General features: G+C 61.4%; 1 protein-coding gene and 1 non-coding gene across 2 annotated transcripts in view; one reads left to right on the forward strand and one right to left on the reverse strand.

Moving 5' to 3' along the window:
* Window positions 1-601: 601 nt before the first annotated feature.
* TRNAA-AGC (transfer RNA alanine (anticodon AGC)) lies at window positions 602-674 on the forward strand. Its single transcript has one exon. It is a non-coding gene; the product is annotated as a tRNA-Ala (tRNA).
* A 5,964-nt stretch (window positions 675-6,638) lies between these two features.
* Window positions 6,639-14,728, reverse strand: part of LRP5 (LDL receptor related protein 5) — a 72,214-nt gene continuing 64,124 nt past the window's right edge. The window contains 4 exon segments of the mRNA XM_077766541.1: window positions 6,639-7,119; window positions 9,117-9,214; window positions 14,085-14,224; window positions 14,413-14,649. Of these exon segments, the coding sequence (XP_077622667.1) occupies window positions 6,858-7,119; window positions 9,117-9,214; window positions 14,085-14,224; window positions 14,413-14,649 (737 nt within the window). The 3' untranslated portion in view covers window positions 6,639-6,857.

Below are 14,728 nucleotides of genomic sequence, written 5' to 3' on the forward strand. Positions count from 1 at the left end.
ACCACACAGAACTTGTTTCCCGCAGAACGGAGCCCGACAATGGCCTTCGAGAGTCTACGGCGAGCTGCCGCCTCAACTTGACACGCTCGCGGGCCCGCGCCCGGATAAGTTGTCCGGGGCGGACGGCCGGGCCGGAGCCGGGGGGGGCCCGNGCCCCCAGGTCCGCGCTCATTGGCCTCCCTCTCCCGCCCCCTACAGCCTATTGGATCGCCCTGCGGCCCGGCTGCGCCCACTCCGATTGGCTCACAGGCCCCGTCAGTCAAGCGCGAGGCGAGCATTCTTTTCCCATGGACTTGACGGATCCGGAACCTCTAGGACCCCGGAGTCTGGAGAAACAAATCAGAAGGCAGGAGAAACCTGGCCGGGTCCCCCTACGCCGTAGCAACAGCAGGGCCTCCGCCTGACGGACGCTGCGGACCACCAATCCGACGGCCGATGCTGTTTAAAACTAAATCGACCCAAACCAATCCTGGCCATGGAGCTGGGCGCAGCAAGGCGACCAATGGGGTCGCGGGAGCCGCGGACGCACGGCTGGAGGGTCCGGGGCGGCCGTGATGACGTGCGCCACATTACGTCCCCGCCGCCAGGGGCCGCGCGAGCTGGGGAATTAGCTCAAGTGGTAGAGCGCTCGCTTAGCATGTGAGAGGTAGCGGGATCGATGCCCGCATTCTCCACGGCCCCCTTTTATAGGGCAGCGGGGGGTCGTCCGTCCCCGGCCCTTCCCTTCCAAGTGGTGGTCGTGCCACAGGCGGGGTCAAGGTGGGGCCCAGGTGAGGGGTCTGTGCCCCTAGCGGCCCGTCGCCCCGCGGGGGAGGAAAGTGCGCTGGTTGGTGGCGTTGCTTTTGCCTTACAGAAGGATTTACACCGGAACCGTTTCCAAAACGCGCGCCCGGACCCCCCATCCACTGCCCGGCCTCCTCGGGCGGGGGTGGGGGTGGGGCGGGGCCGGGACACATGGGAGTAGCCCAGCTTGGCCCATCTTAGGCACCTTCTAATAACCTGTCTGGCTTCTCGGTAGGTGCGAGGCTCCTTCCAGAGTCACAAGGAAATCAACCGGAGGGCGGAAGTTGGCCGCAGGGCTGAGCAGCGCAGGCCGGGTGAGGGTGAGGGTCACAGTGGAACCCAGCCACGCGAGGTCGGCGGAACGCCCCAGGGGGCGTGCTGGCCTCTCGTGGGCAGCCCTCGGGTGAGCCCTGTTCTGGGCCCAGCCTGTACGGTGCGTGGGGAGCAGAGGGTCCTGGCTCGGACCGTCTGTGGAGGAGGGTCACACACCCCTTGTAACACAGGGCGGGGGCCCCTCTGGAGCGGGTGGCTTTCAACCCGGGAACGGGGAGGACAGAGCGGTAGGCTCCTGGGTCCAGGTGGCGGGGGGAGAGACCTGAGTCCCCAGGGCCGAGCTGTGGAGCGCTGGGGAGGCGGGCACAGGAGGTGGGGCAGGTGCTGTGACAGGAGGTGGCCGAGGTGGCTACACGGTGCCCAGGCTCAGGTGGGCACCCGGCGGGGCGTCATAACGGGCGCCCGTGCGGGGAGGTTGCCTGTCTCCCAAGTCTTTAGGGCAGCTCACCCCAGTGGTGCGGCCTGGGCAGGGCCCGCCGCCCCTGCTCGCCGCAGGCTGGTTACTGTGAGCTTCCGGGCGCCTCCTGAGAAAAGTGACAAGGGTTTGGCCGCTGCGGGTCGGGAGGGCCAACCAGTGGTGCGGCCACCAGGTTGCCTCGCAGATAGATGCTCGGGATCTTTCTGCGCCCGACACCCCCATCCTTTGCACCCCCCCCAGCCGGCCCCCCGGCACCCTCGGTCTCAGGGACTCAGGCGCCCTCTGAGCCCCGGTGCCACACGGGGAGAATGAAACCCCGCCGAGTTGGGCCAACGCCAGTGCCTGGGAAGCCGGGCCTCTGGTGCAAACGTGCCCCTCCCCCAGCTCGCCGCTTCCCCGCAGAGCCTGATGCTGACTCTAGGGAGACTGGCGGCTCTATCACAGTAGGGGACTGCTGTCCCCATTTTACAGATTGGGGAACAGAAGCCCAGGAAGCATTCGGGCACCAGGGGTGGGCCATATGGGCCGAGTGAGCTGGGCTGGGTGATCTAACCTCTGAGTCTCCCGTTCTTATCTGTAACGTCCAGTACTGATAATGCCTCCTGGCCTGTGTCCGTGCCCCGAAGTGACCGGACCCCTAGGGAGGCAGCAGCCAACGGCCGGCATTCTTCGCCATTGATCCTGCTGCTCAGAGCGGCTGTGGGCCTGGCCGAAGGCCACACAGCTAGCGAGGAGCACAGTCAGGGTTGAAACCGGTTCAGGTGTGCCGTTGCGGAAGGTTCCGGGGAGGAGAGGTGTGCAGATGACCCGGGGTGGGGCCGGAGCAGGCCGGCCTGGCTGAGAAACCCGCAGAGGAAGGGCGCAGCGTGAACGTTTGTCAGAGGACCCGGTGGAGGCGATCGGGGTCTGGGGGACGGACCCCTGGAGACCCTGGACGATAAGCAAAGGAACTGTTCAGCTGAGGGGACCGGGGCCAGGAAAACCTTCTGCGTAAGAAGGGGCGCGTTCACGGCTGGCCCCACCTTGGAAAGGGCGGATTAGAGCAAGAACAGCAAATCTCTGCTGCAGAAGTAGCTCCTGGCCAGAGGCCAGAGGGCCAGGCCCCAGAGGGGGACGGGGAGGCAGCAGGGAACCCCTGCACAGGGGGGCGGTGCCTGAGACGGAGGCTGGGCCAGGGCTGGGAGCCTGGGGAGAGCCCAGCCACACACACAGATCCCTTTACTCACTCACCTTCAGAGGACTTGCCAGTACACGCTTCGGGTTCTTTCACCCCAGACACTTAGGAGGGTCACAGGGACATTTGCACTGTAATTAAGTGAAATAATACAGTACCTCCCCCAGCATAAGCAGACCCCAAAAGTCTCCAATTACGATGAGCTAACCCAACTGGAAGGGTTGGAGTCAGGGAGGACTTCCTGGAGGAAGAGGAGATATCTGAGCTCAGCCTATCTCCTGAGGGCCATAGGGAGCCATTGACAAGCTTTAAGCAGGAGAGTGATTTTGAACCTTTGCATTGGCCTCAGCATCATAAAACTTCTCGAGGTTCGTGAATCACCACCTTCCCCCTTTTCCCCCTAATCCTCTTATGGTTTAATTTTTACTGTTTAAATTTCCAATCCATCTAAACATAGAAGTGTAATGAATGCCCACATACCCAGCTATTAGCCTCTTAACTTGTGGGAACAGACACAGAGCTGTCAAGTTCAATTCTATCAAGTCATGATTTTTAAATAAAAATTTTTAAAGTAGTGATTTAAAAAAACACACACCGTATGCTCTTACCATGATTTCTTGAAAGAAAGGACATTTTAACCCATACATACACTCAGAAGAAGGCTTTAAATTGAATGCGCTCAACTTGGGGAAACCGGCCCCCCATTGTCCTTCCTTTTTTAATTTTTTTTTAACGTTTTATTTATTTGAGAGAGAGAGAGAGAGAGAGCACTTGAGCAAGGGAGGGTCAGAAANGCCCTGACGGAGGACATGCCTCAAAGGCCAGGCAGCCGCTGGGCCAAGCCATGTGTCGAAGCTGGAGGGCTGTGGGGCCAGATAGGAAAGGTCTGTCCATTTTAATACGGAAATTTAGTTCTCTTTCTCTTCCTTTAATGCCTTAAGATTGTCTGGGTTGCCAAGGAGGCGAGTACCGTTCTTCCTACCAAGGACTGTTTGTGGCCCAAGGGTTGGTGGAAAGGGCAGCCACTAGTGTTGGTCATGATCAAGCTGTCCAGTCCAGCTTACGAGGGGAGAAAAGAGGAGAGGGCATTTGGGGAGGGGAGGGGGGAATCTGGGAGAAGCCCTCGGCGGGACGAGCCAGCTGGATGTCCCTGAGGATGGTCCAATACGGGGTCCCAGTGATGTGAAGAGTCAGCTGAGTGGGTCCCGAGAAGGAACCCCACAAGAGCCAAGTCCCACCCGGCCCCCCAAGCACCCAGGTTTCTCGGGGACAGAAACGTCCACATCTGCCACACCCCGATTCCCCAGCGTCCTGCCTGGCAGTGACACAGCCAAGATGTGGCCACGTGGGTTCTTCTCATGTGCCCAGGGCAGCTGCTGGACCCCGGGCAAGGAGGAGCCCCTCACCCACTCTGGATGAGGAGCGGGAGGGCTGAGCGGAGCGCGTGGTGGGGCCAGTGGGGAGTGAGAGCCCACAGGACTCAGACCTGGGAAGTCGTGGGTGTCACTGCAGAGGTGAGATGGTTTGGAGGTTTGGACACACAGAGCAGCGTCCAGCTGTCAGTACTACTTACTGTGTCGAGGAACGATTGAACAAATTAGTAAAAAAAAAAGTCGATTTTCCCCTCAGCCTTGGTTTCCTCAACTGCAACCTGGGGACACCATCTACCTAGCGGGGCCATTGTGAATGAATGTGAATTATTTAAGTGAAAGAAGCCATGTTAACTTCACCCCCTTATTTAAGACACAGCTCAGGTAGCAACTCTTCCAGGAAGCCCTCCCTGCCCTCCCATCTACATAGGATATTCTCTCTGGGCCCTGGGATATCTCAGCACAACGCACTCCCCCTCAGCTCTGGAAACTGTCTGCAGCGCCTTCGAGAGAGGAGCCACTGTCTGATCTTTGGGTCCCCTAGCATGTGACTAACGTGCAGGGCTCTGCACATAGTGGGTGCTTAGTGAAGGCAGACAGATTTACTTGGGGGACAGTAGGCGGCCAGCGGGTTGGGCCCCCGTCCGCCCAGCTGACCTCATGGCAGGAAAGGGTCCCGCAGAGTGACCTCTGGAGACATGCCTGGCATGCCGGGGGCGGGGAGGGGTCTCAACCCTCCCTCGGCCCATGCAGGGGGTCACCAGCGGTCAGCAGCACAGGCCGCTTCTCCTCCCCGCTCTTGCCTGGCCCTGGCTGGCCCTGTTAGAACAGAGGGGACCGTCACACTGCATGACCAAACGGAAGGGCAGGACAGTGGACGGGGTCCCAGTGGAGCCTCACAGTGGGTGCAGCTCCGGCTTCTGAGTCAGCAAAGCCCCCACCCCCACCCCAGTCTGGCCAGACTGAGATTAGTGCCTTCATTAGCACCTCAGGGCTTGTGGCCCAGGCTGGAAGAACAGGAATCCTGGGTGCTTGGGAGGCCCCAAACCCACCTGCAAGCAGCCCTCTGGGCCAGGGGGCCCCACCTTGGGCCTGAGGGCTCTGGGTACACCCTCTGCTTCTGCTGGTCTGAGCGGTGTGACCTCGGGCAAGCACGTCACGTCTCTGAGCTCTAACAGGTCACAGCTTCCATTTACCAAGGAGCTGCTCCTTGCCAGGCGCTCCCTGGGCAAGGCTTCGCAACAGGCATCCACCCATCCGGGCAGGAGGTCTTGAAGGACAGTCCTCGGGGGCGGTGACAGCACCCTTCCTTACCAGAGGGGGCCATGTGGATGTTGAATAAGTGAAGCTGGCCTTCCCAGGAAGATCGGGTCCCTCCTGCCTGCAAAGGGGCCTTGAGCGCAGGTCCCCCCCGGGGCAGCAGCACCTGCGTGTCTTGCCAGGCCCCCCTCACCGCCAGTGCCGACCGTGACCCCCGGGAACGCCTGGGCAATCAGAGAGCAGGGGAGGCAGCTCCCCAGACATCTCAGGAAACCAGGCCTGGCAGATGTGGGTGCCGGACGTCCCAGCCGTGTCCCCTGGCCGGGCAGTCTGGGGGGCCCTGGGGGCTACCACCTTTCCCCTCCTGCCTCCCCGGCACGGGGGCCCCAGGATCTGAGCGTTCGGGGGTCCCCCCATCTGGGAGACAGTCTCCTCCAGGAGACGGCATTCCAGGCCCGGGGGGCTGGCCAAGGGTTCCACTTCCGGCGCTGCCAGGAGGCCCTTCTTCCAGATCGCCGCGCACGGAGCCTTGAGTGTCCCGGGGACTAAACATGGTGGCTCTCCCCTGACCTCCCTGCGACATTCCAGTGGGGTTAGTCCCTTCCTGCCTGGCGCCGGGGGAGCAGCCCAGCTTCCTCATGACTTGCCGACTTCTCAGTCTCCTTCAGCAGGTGGGGACCCGCCCCCCACCCCCAGGGGCAGGGAGCAGGCCTTATCTACCCGACTTCTTCTGTACCAACCTGGTGGGGACACAGCTGGCCCGGGGCAGTGTTGACTGACTGCCCTTGCGGGGACCAGGCTCTACAGGGCGTGTGTGCCGGAAGGACAGGACGAAACGGGAGGGTGCGAGCGCTGGGACCCGTCCCACCCTGCCAGCCCCATTCACTGGGAGCCACCCGGAGTACACGGCCAGGAGGGGCAGCCCCGGCCCCGCCCACGGCACCATCTCCGTGGATGGCAGTAACCTGGGCCCAGCACGCACAGACGTCAGATGCCAGCAGAGACCGGCCGCGGAATCTGCGGAGCCCCGTGCGAAGCGAAAACGCAGCGTGTCTTTCTTAGAACCCATCTAGAACTTCAGGCTGGTAACAGCGGAGCAGAAGCAGCGGAGCTGGGGCCCTTCACGGCCGTACAGGTCNGAGGTTCAGCCCACCCCGTGGGGGTCCGACCGGGAGAGACACACGGTGCTCAGGAGGATCAGTGCACAACCCAGACAGCCGTCCCGGGGAGGGCCGGAGGTCGGGATTCACCCTGTGGGGACGCTCAGCTCAAAAGCACACAGGGCACAAAAGAATGGCAGTGACGTTTAAAAAAAATTAAGTTTATAAATATTTTCTCCACTGTACAAAGTCTTCCCCGGCCCGGCCCACCCCACCGCTGTTCACATTTCTCATGTCGTTGTTGTTCTTTTAAATCCCAACTATATTTATTTTTTAATCATAAAATATATTTTTTTCTTTGTTCATATTTAAAACTATTTACAAGGGTGCGGAGAGAGGCCAGGGTGGCCCGGCAGGGGTCAGGACGAGTCCGTGCAGGGGGAGGGAGGGGGAGGGAAGAGGTGGAAATAGCTCCTCTCGGTGGCGGGCGACGGCGGGCAGCTGTCCTCCGCGGACAGGTACTGGCTGTGGGGCGTGGGCGGCGGCGGGTAGGGGTCTGAGTCCGAGTTCAAATCCAGGTAGTACTTGCTGGCCTTCCAGCGGTTGGCGCTGTAGTCGCTGTCACACACATCGGTGCTGCAGGGCGTCGTCGGGGGCGCCATGCCACGGATGATGTAGGGCCTGAAGGGGACAGAGGGGCGTGGCACCTCGTCTTGGGGAGGCCCCTGGGCCCCGTGGCTGTGTGGTCCCTCTGAGCCACACTCCCCACATCCACTACACCCAGGGGGTCCAAGCCCAGGCCCCGAGGGGAAGGGGCCCCCCCCCCACGCCTNAAATCCGAAACAGGCTCCAGGCTCTGAGCTGGCTGTCAGCACAGAGCCCGACACGGGGCTCGAACCCACGAACCGTGAGATCATGACCTGAGCCGAAGTTGGCCGCTGAACCGACTGAGCCACACGGGTGCCCTGTGTTTGCCTTCGTGGAGAACAGGCCTCCAGAGCCTACCTGATTGGCCTGGGGCAGCTTACTCAACTTCTCTGGGCTTCAGTGTCTCATTAATAAAATAAGGACGATGTAACAGTACCCAGTTCAAATGAGGCTTGTTAGGATTAAATAAGATTCTTCATGGAAAGTGCTAGAAACGGTGCCTGACACCAGAAAGCGTTTGACAATCGTTCCCCATTTTATCGTTCCTCTTAGTATCGGAAGCCAGTGAGCCTGGAAGGGTCTACAGCAATCGGACCCCAGGAGGTGCCCCCAAACGCCCTGCCTCCCGGACGTCTCCCGCACCCCAAGGTCCCGTGTCAGGGCTGCGGCACAGCCTGAGCTGGGGTGAGGTCACGGCGTGTTAGACGGCCCCAGCGGGGCTCGCGGGGGGCAAGGGGGTGGAGCCAGCACCCTGGGGCCGGTGAGGGGCACTGGGTGCTGAGAAAGTGCAGCAGCACAATGGGGCTCCCAGGACCCCAGGGGCAGGAAGGGACCCCGAGAGACAGTGGGAGGGGAGAGGTGCCACAAAAATAGGACATGATGAGGGACGCCTGGGTGGCTTAGTCGGATAAGCGTCCGACTTTCGCTTGGGTCATGATCTCGCGGTTCGTGGGTTCGAGCCCCGCGTCGGGCTCTGTGCTGGCTGCCAGCTCAGAGCCTGGAGCCTGTTTCAGAGTCTGTGTCTCCCTCTCTCTCTGACCCTCCCCTGCTCACGCTGTCTCTCTCTCTCTCTCTCTCCTAGAAATAAATAAAAACATAAAAAAAAAAAAAGGGCATGATGATAAAGGCAGGATGCGCACTGGAGACCGAGCGCGCATGTGACAGCCTGGGGACGGCCACCACCAAGGCTGCTGGGCACTGGCGGCGGGGAGAGCACTGCAGGTCGTTGACCGGGGCAGTGACTCTCTCCTCTTCGGGCCCCGGAGTTCCTGAAATGGCCACCAGATGGCAGGCGCGCGGCGCCGAGGCTCCCCTGCTCCGGGCAGCTCTGGGGAGCAGGGAGGGGCTGGCCACTCTCATGCTTCCGCACCTGTGTGGTAGGCCCTGGAGGCTAAGGCCACTGGGTTGGAGGTCACCCCAGGCCCTGACCTGGCCCCGGGACAGAGGCCGGCACACCCAGAGCCCTCTTCTCAGCATCCCAAATGCCCCGTCCCAACCCAGGGGCCACCCCAACACGGACCGCCTGGGGGCCGAGAGGATCCTCTGATCGAGGGCCCGCCGCGGCCGGTGCCACACCTGCGCTCGTGAGATTTGGAGCTGGTCCTCACGGGACGGAGGCAGCAAGAGGGGGGTGTCACTGCCGGGGTCCCACCGCTGGATCCAGTCAAACCTTGGCCCCTGTGCCCTGGCCTCCCTGGGCAGTGGGAATCCCCTGGTGGCGCCATTCAAGGCCACGCCTGCCTGGGCACGTCCCAACTTAAAACCGACAAACCCAGAGCCGCTTCTACATTCTAGAGCCTGCTCAGAACATGGGATCTGGTTGGTTTCCGGACTCAGCGGGTAGGTCCGGTTTGCTCCACGGGGAGGCAAGCCAGGTGTGGTCCGAGGGGCCGGGAGAGCCTCCAGCGCCCTGCACCTCTCTCCCAGGTCTCCTCCCCCAGCAAATGGGGACAAGGGCCCTCCTCCACCACAGGCCCGTCTGGAGGCCCAGACGGGGGCGCGTGTGGGGGGCTGTGGCAGGGACTTCGTACCTGTAGGGTCTGGCGGTGGCGGGAATGTTCGAAGAGTAGAACACGTCCACGTTGTACAGGGAGGGGTCCGTGGCGGGCGACGGCGGCGGGTTCAGGATCTGAGGAGAGCCGAGCAGGGGTTACGGCGGCCGGACAGAACCGGGCGCCCCTCCGGCGCGTCCACACCGGCCTGGGCGGGTGGGCAGGTCTGCAAGGGGCCTACCTGGCTACGCGGGCCCCGCGCTGTCTGAACCGTTCTGGCTCAGCGTTCGTGAGACTTGGAAAGCGGACGGGAAGCCGCGGCTGTCCCCCGCGAAGGTTGTCACAGCGAGAAGCAACGCTGCCTGTGGCCCGAACGCCCACCCCGCAGACCAGCAGTGACCCCGGGCCCACACCTGCTCGGCCCGACCCCGGAGAGGTCCCTGGATGCTTGCGCCAGCGCCCTGCGCCGACCCCCACAGGCCCCGAGGTGTCCATCAGTGGGCACATGGCCCCCCAGGGACTCCTCTGAGTCCCCGTTTGGACTGCGACTTCCCCGTATCTTCCCCCCGCCACCCCGGTGCAAAGACGAGTTCCTCTGAGACGTCCCTTATCCCCAGCACTCAGGTGGTTCTGTGCTTCAGCTGGAACCCTGACCACGTACGGGGGTCTCCAGGTGAGAGAGGGGACCCCAGCCCTGCTGCTGGCCCTCACGGCACCTCCAAGTTTATCAGGGAAAGGGACCCCTTGCCCAGGGACGCACTGCCCCCAAACTGTGCTGACAATACAAGCCCGTCGTGTAACACACAGCACACCACCGGCCCCACGGAGCGCCAGAGGGACGTGGGGAGGGGTCACCCACCCAGGTCTGCGTCTTCCCCGGCAACTACCACCGGCAACACCCCACCCGCCACACGGCCCAGGTGAGCACGCAGGGCTTTCGTGGGGGCACAGCCCAATCCTGCTTCCCGAGATCCCACTGCTGAATGCGAACGGGGCTGTCCCCGCCTGCCCTCAAGGGCTGGAGTCCCCCAGGTCCCTGAAGGCAGTAGAAAGGGCTTCTGTGGGGGCGCCTGGGTGGCTCAGTTGGTTAAGCGTCCAACTTCAGCTCAGGTCATGATCTCATGGTTTGCGGGTTCAAGGCCCGCGTCGGGCTCTGTGCTGATGGCTGGCTCAGAGCCTGGAGCCTGTCTTTGGATTCTGTGTCTCCTTCTCTCTCTGCCCCTCCCCTGCTCATGCTCTCTCTCTCTTTCTCTCTCAGAAATAAATAAAACATTAAAAAATTAAAAAACATAAAAAAGGGGCCTCTGTGGCCAGGCAGATGTGTGTGGGTCCTGTTCCATCACTTCCCAGCAGCAGCGTGCCCCCTGGTGAGGGACTTCACCTCTCTGGGCCTCAGTTTCCCCATCTCTAAAATGGGTCCCATGGTGACACGTGGTGAGCAACCTATAAGAAGTGCCCTTTGGGAGGCAGCGAGGGGCCCCACTCCTTATTCTGGGAGGGGTCCTCTTCAGCCCAAATAGCCAGCCTGGAGGGTCTTCAGAATTTGACCCCCAAGTTGGGAGGGCACAATCTTGGGGGTGGGGGGTTGTCATTCAGAGAGAGCAGCAGAGACCAGGCAGGGAAGCACAGCAGAAAGGGCCTGCTGGAGGCGCCCCCACAGCCCAGGTCCTGGGGTCCTGTTTCCCCGTCTGCCCACAAATCGAACTGGACCTGGTTTCTCCTCACTTCCACCTGCAAGGTGAGCTTTGGGCCTCTGCCCAGACCCCTGCCTCTGCTGGGCGTCAGTGCCACGCCCCCAGCGCACTGCTGGCCACCAAGTCTCCCACGTTCCACGGGTCCAGGCCCTCAGTGACTTGGGCTCAGAAGAGCGCCTCCTTCTGGCCGGGGTGATGCGGTGTCTGCTCTGTGGGCTCCTACGACGGTGGATGTGTGTCACCGTGCGCCTGTCCAGGCCCGCGGGGTGTGCCAGAGCAAGAGTGAGCCGTACTACACGCTCTGGACTTTGGACGACGGCAGTGTGTCCACAGGCCTTCATCAACCACTGTTCCTCACCAAGTACGGTACGACTCTGTGCAGGACGGCCCGGAGGCACGTGCGAAATCTCTGTACCGTCCTCTCAGTCCTGCTGTGAAGCTAAAATCGCTCTTGAGAAAAAGCCTTTGGGGTCCCTGGGTGGCTCAGGCGGTTAAGCGTCCGACTTCGGCTCAGGTCATGATCTCACGGTTCATGAGTTCGAGCCCCGCGTCGGACTCTGTGCTGACAGCTCAGAGCCTGGAGCCTGCTTTGGATCCTGTGTCCCCCTCTCCCTCTCTGCCCCTCCCCCGCTCATGCTCTGCCTCTCCCTCCAAAGTAAACGTTAAACAAATTAGAAACAGGAAAAGGAAAAGTCTTCGAGACAAAAAAGCACATACGTAAAACGGGTAAAACTGAATAGGGCCAAAGAATATCGTATCGATGCCCTGGCACTTCTGTTGTGCTATTACCACAGACCAAGGATTTGTGTTCTCCAAAAGCCCTATGTTGAGTTCTAACCCCTGAGGGAGGCAGGGCCTTAGGGAGCTGATGGGGTCCTGAGGGGGGAGCCCTCGTGATCGGGACCAGCGCTCGGCCCCAGACCTCACCCTTTCCAGCATGGAAGGAGGAGACGGCCATCTATGAGCCAGAACTGCCCCCCCACCCCCCCCAGACACCAAACCTGCCAGCATCCGGATCTTGGACTTCCAGCCTCCAAAACTGACAAACAGGTGTGAAAGCTACACGGTCTACGCCAAGTGTGTCCGAGCGGCACGGCAGGCCCAAGACAACATCAGTTATGCAAGACGTTGCCTTTGGGTGGAGGGCAGATGAGGTCTCTCTGTATTCTTGCAACTGCATGTGAATTTACAACGATCTCCGAAAGTCAAAACATTACTCTCTTGGCTGGGAAAATAAAGTCTGTACCCTTGCGTATTTCCCTGTGTACAGATTACCCCGAGGACACACAGAAAACTCACCAGGGGATGTAGCTTTTTAGGGGTAGGGGTTCAAGCTCAGCATGAGAGGGTGACCGACCCTCTTTCCACTGTACTTTCGTTCCAAGGTACCTTTGGAATTTTGTGCCATGAACATATGTTACTGATGTGAAACAATGTAGTTAACTTATTGTTTTGTTGGGTTTTTTGGTTTTTTTTTGAGAGAGAGGGCAAGCAGGGGCGGGGCAGAGAGAGAGGGGGGCAGAGGATCCAAAGTGGGCTCTGCTCTGACAGCAATGAGTGAGACGTGGGGCTTGAACTCACCAACTGCAAAATCATGACCTGAGCCCAATTTGGACGCTCAACCGACTGAGCCACCCAGGTGCCCGTTGTAGTTAATTTAAAAACAGCTGGCTTCATGCAGGTCTGTTTTTGGCCTGATGAAATGTTCTAAAATCCATGGCAGTGATGCTCGCACATATCTGTGAATACAGTAATCACCAGCGAATTCTACCCTTTAAGCGGGTGACTGGTATGGTATGTGAGTTACAGCTCAACAAGGTTTTTAAAACAAAAGCTGGGGGCGCCTGGGTGGCTCAGTCTGTGAAGCATCCGACTCTTGATTTCAACTCCGGTCATGACCTCAGGGTTCGTGGGATCGAGCCCTGCCTCAGCGAGGAGCCTGCTTGGGATTCTTTCTTCCCTCTCTCTCTGCCCCTCCCCTGCTCATGGTCTCTTTCTCTCTCTCTCAAAATAAATCAACTTGAAAAAACAGAATCGGTGGCTGCCAACGGAGCCATCTCTTGCCGCTAATAAGACCCCTCCCCCAGCTCCCAGCAGAGCCAGGGGACCGAGCCTCCTGGTATCTGCAAGGGGGTACGGGGTCGGGGGGGCTGTCCTGGAGTGAGCTGCCCTTTCACAATCGCGGGTATTTCTAGCTGGTCACGTGGCCCACGTGAGCGTCAAGGGGACGGTGGCAGCAGAGAGGACCGAAGGGACGGTGAGTGGTATTCTAAATTCCAGGCTCTCGGCTTCGCTGCCCCCAGACGGGCCTGGGGCCTCCTGGAGATGCGGTTTCCAGCGGGTGAAGCCGTGATAGCGACCCTTGCTGCCCGCTTTCTCCTGATGCTAAGGAGGGGACGGCCCGGACATGAGGGACAGCAGAGGGCAGAACAGCCAGCCCCGGCGGGTGGGGCTTCCTGGAGACCCCCGAGAAAGCACAAGGGACAGAGTTCGCCGTAGAAGGACATCCTGTTGCGTGAAGTTGGGTTTTTAAGGATCAGAAAGCACAGAAGTGCGTAAAGCCAGCCCCGATGCCTGTACACACAGCTTCACACTCGTGCGTCAAGCCCGCCCGGGTCCCTGGGGCTGTGCTCTCGGGGATTCCTCCCCAGCCTCGGGACAGGTCGCCTGGCAGGGACTCGTAGGGGGCTCGGGCCCTGGGGGCTTCCGCGGCTCACCCTCTGCGGGACATTTCCCTCCAGCGTGCGGCTTGGCCAGGAGCAGGCCCTCACCCGCTCGGGCTGCCGAACGCTCCGGGAGCACCTCAGCCGCAAAGTCACCTGTGGGGGCCCACGCTCTGGAAAATGATCCAGCTGTGGTCTGGGACCCAGCGAGGCCCTGGGAGGGAACATCGCATGCAGGGACGGTAAGGAGAAAGTCACAGAGGCACACCTGGAGCACCCGTCCAGACGGGCCCTACGAGAGGCACAGTCACGGACAGGGTGGGCCCGCCGGGATCAAAGACGGGGCTGCAGGACACTGAGATGACCCGCGGCAACCTGGGAGGTGGGCTGATGAGACTCCGCCCTTGATACTTTCGTGGGGCTCCCAGACTGGCCACATGAAGAAGGAGCACCCTCTCTGAACGGAAAAAAAATGTCACAAGGGAAAAACGACAAGACGTGCCGAGGGAGGAGAGTGAGCGTGGTCACCATGCTCCGGGACGGCGGGACAGCTGATAATCCCAGAAACGCCAGGTCACAGGAAGGGTCCCCGGGCCGGCCACCGACGGTGGGGACCCCGCGGTGCCCGGGCCTGCCCCCGCGCCACTCACCGGAGGGTACAGCGTGGCCTTGGTGCTGGAGGAGCTGCTGGACGAAGCCCCGGTGACGTGGTTCCGGTCGTAGAGGGGCGCCCCGCCCCGGCCGCCCATCAGGCTCACGGAGCTCATCATGGACTTGCCGCAGGAGATGCCTGCCGCGCGGAGGGGGACGGGCTGGGTCAGGGGCCGGGCCGTCCCCACGCGGCACACGCTCCCGGGCTCCCGCTGCCCACAGACCCAGGTTCAGGTGGGTGGGCCCCGTCCTGTCCCCACCGCCAGGGTGCGTCCTGCCCGCTCACCCCGCCTGTGCCCAGGGCCCTCCCACAGGCCGGCTCCTTACCTGGGAAGGGGCCGTGCTGCGAGCTGCCCGGGGCTATGAAGTGCAGGGGTACGTGGGGGGTCCCGCTGACGTACTCGTGCGGGAAGGGCCCGCTGGCCCCCGTGTAGCGCTGGCACACCACGCGCTGGCAAACGAAGTAGACCCCGCCCATGACGAAGAGCGACAGGATGATGCCCACGACCGGCCCGATGGCGCTGCCGTGGGCCGGGCTGTCATCGGAGGGTGGCTTGGTGATCTCTGCCAGGGGACGGACAGGAAGAGGTGGCCACCGTCAACCGAGAAGGAACAGGCCCTCCTGGGGGTGGGGGGGGTGATA

The sequence above is a fragment of the Crocuta crocuta genome, unplaced genomic scaffold (assembly GCF_008692635.1).
Source record: "Crocuta crocuta isolate KB4526 unplaced genomic scaffold, BGI_CrCroc_1.0 scaffold636, whole genome shotgun sequence".
NCBI lineage: Eukaryota > Metazoa > Chordata > Mammalia > Carnivora > Hyaenidae > Crocuta > Crocuta crocuta.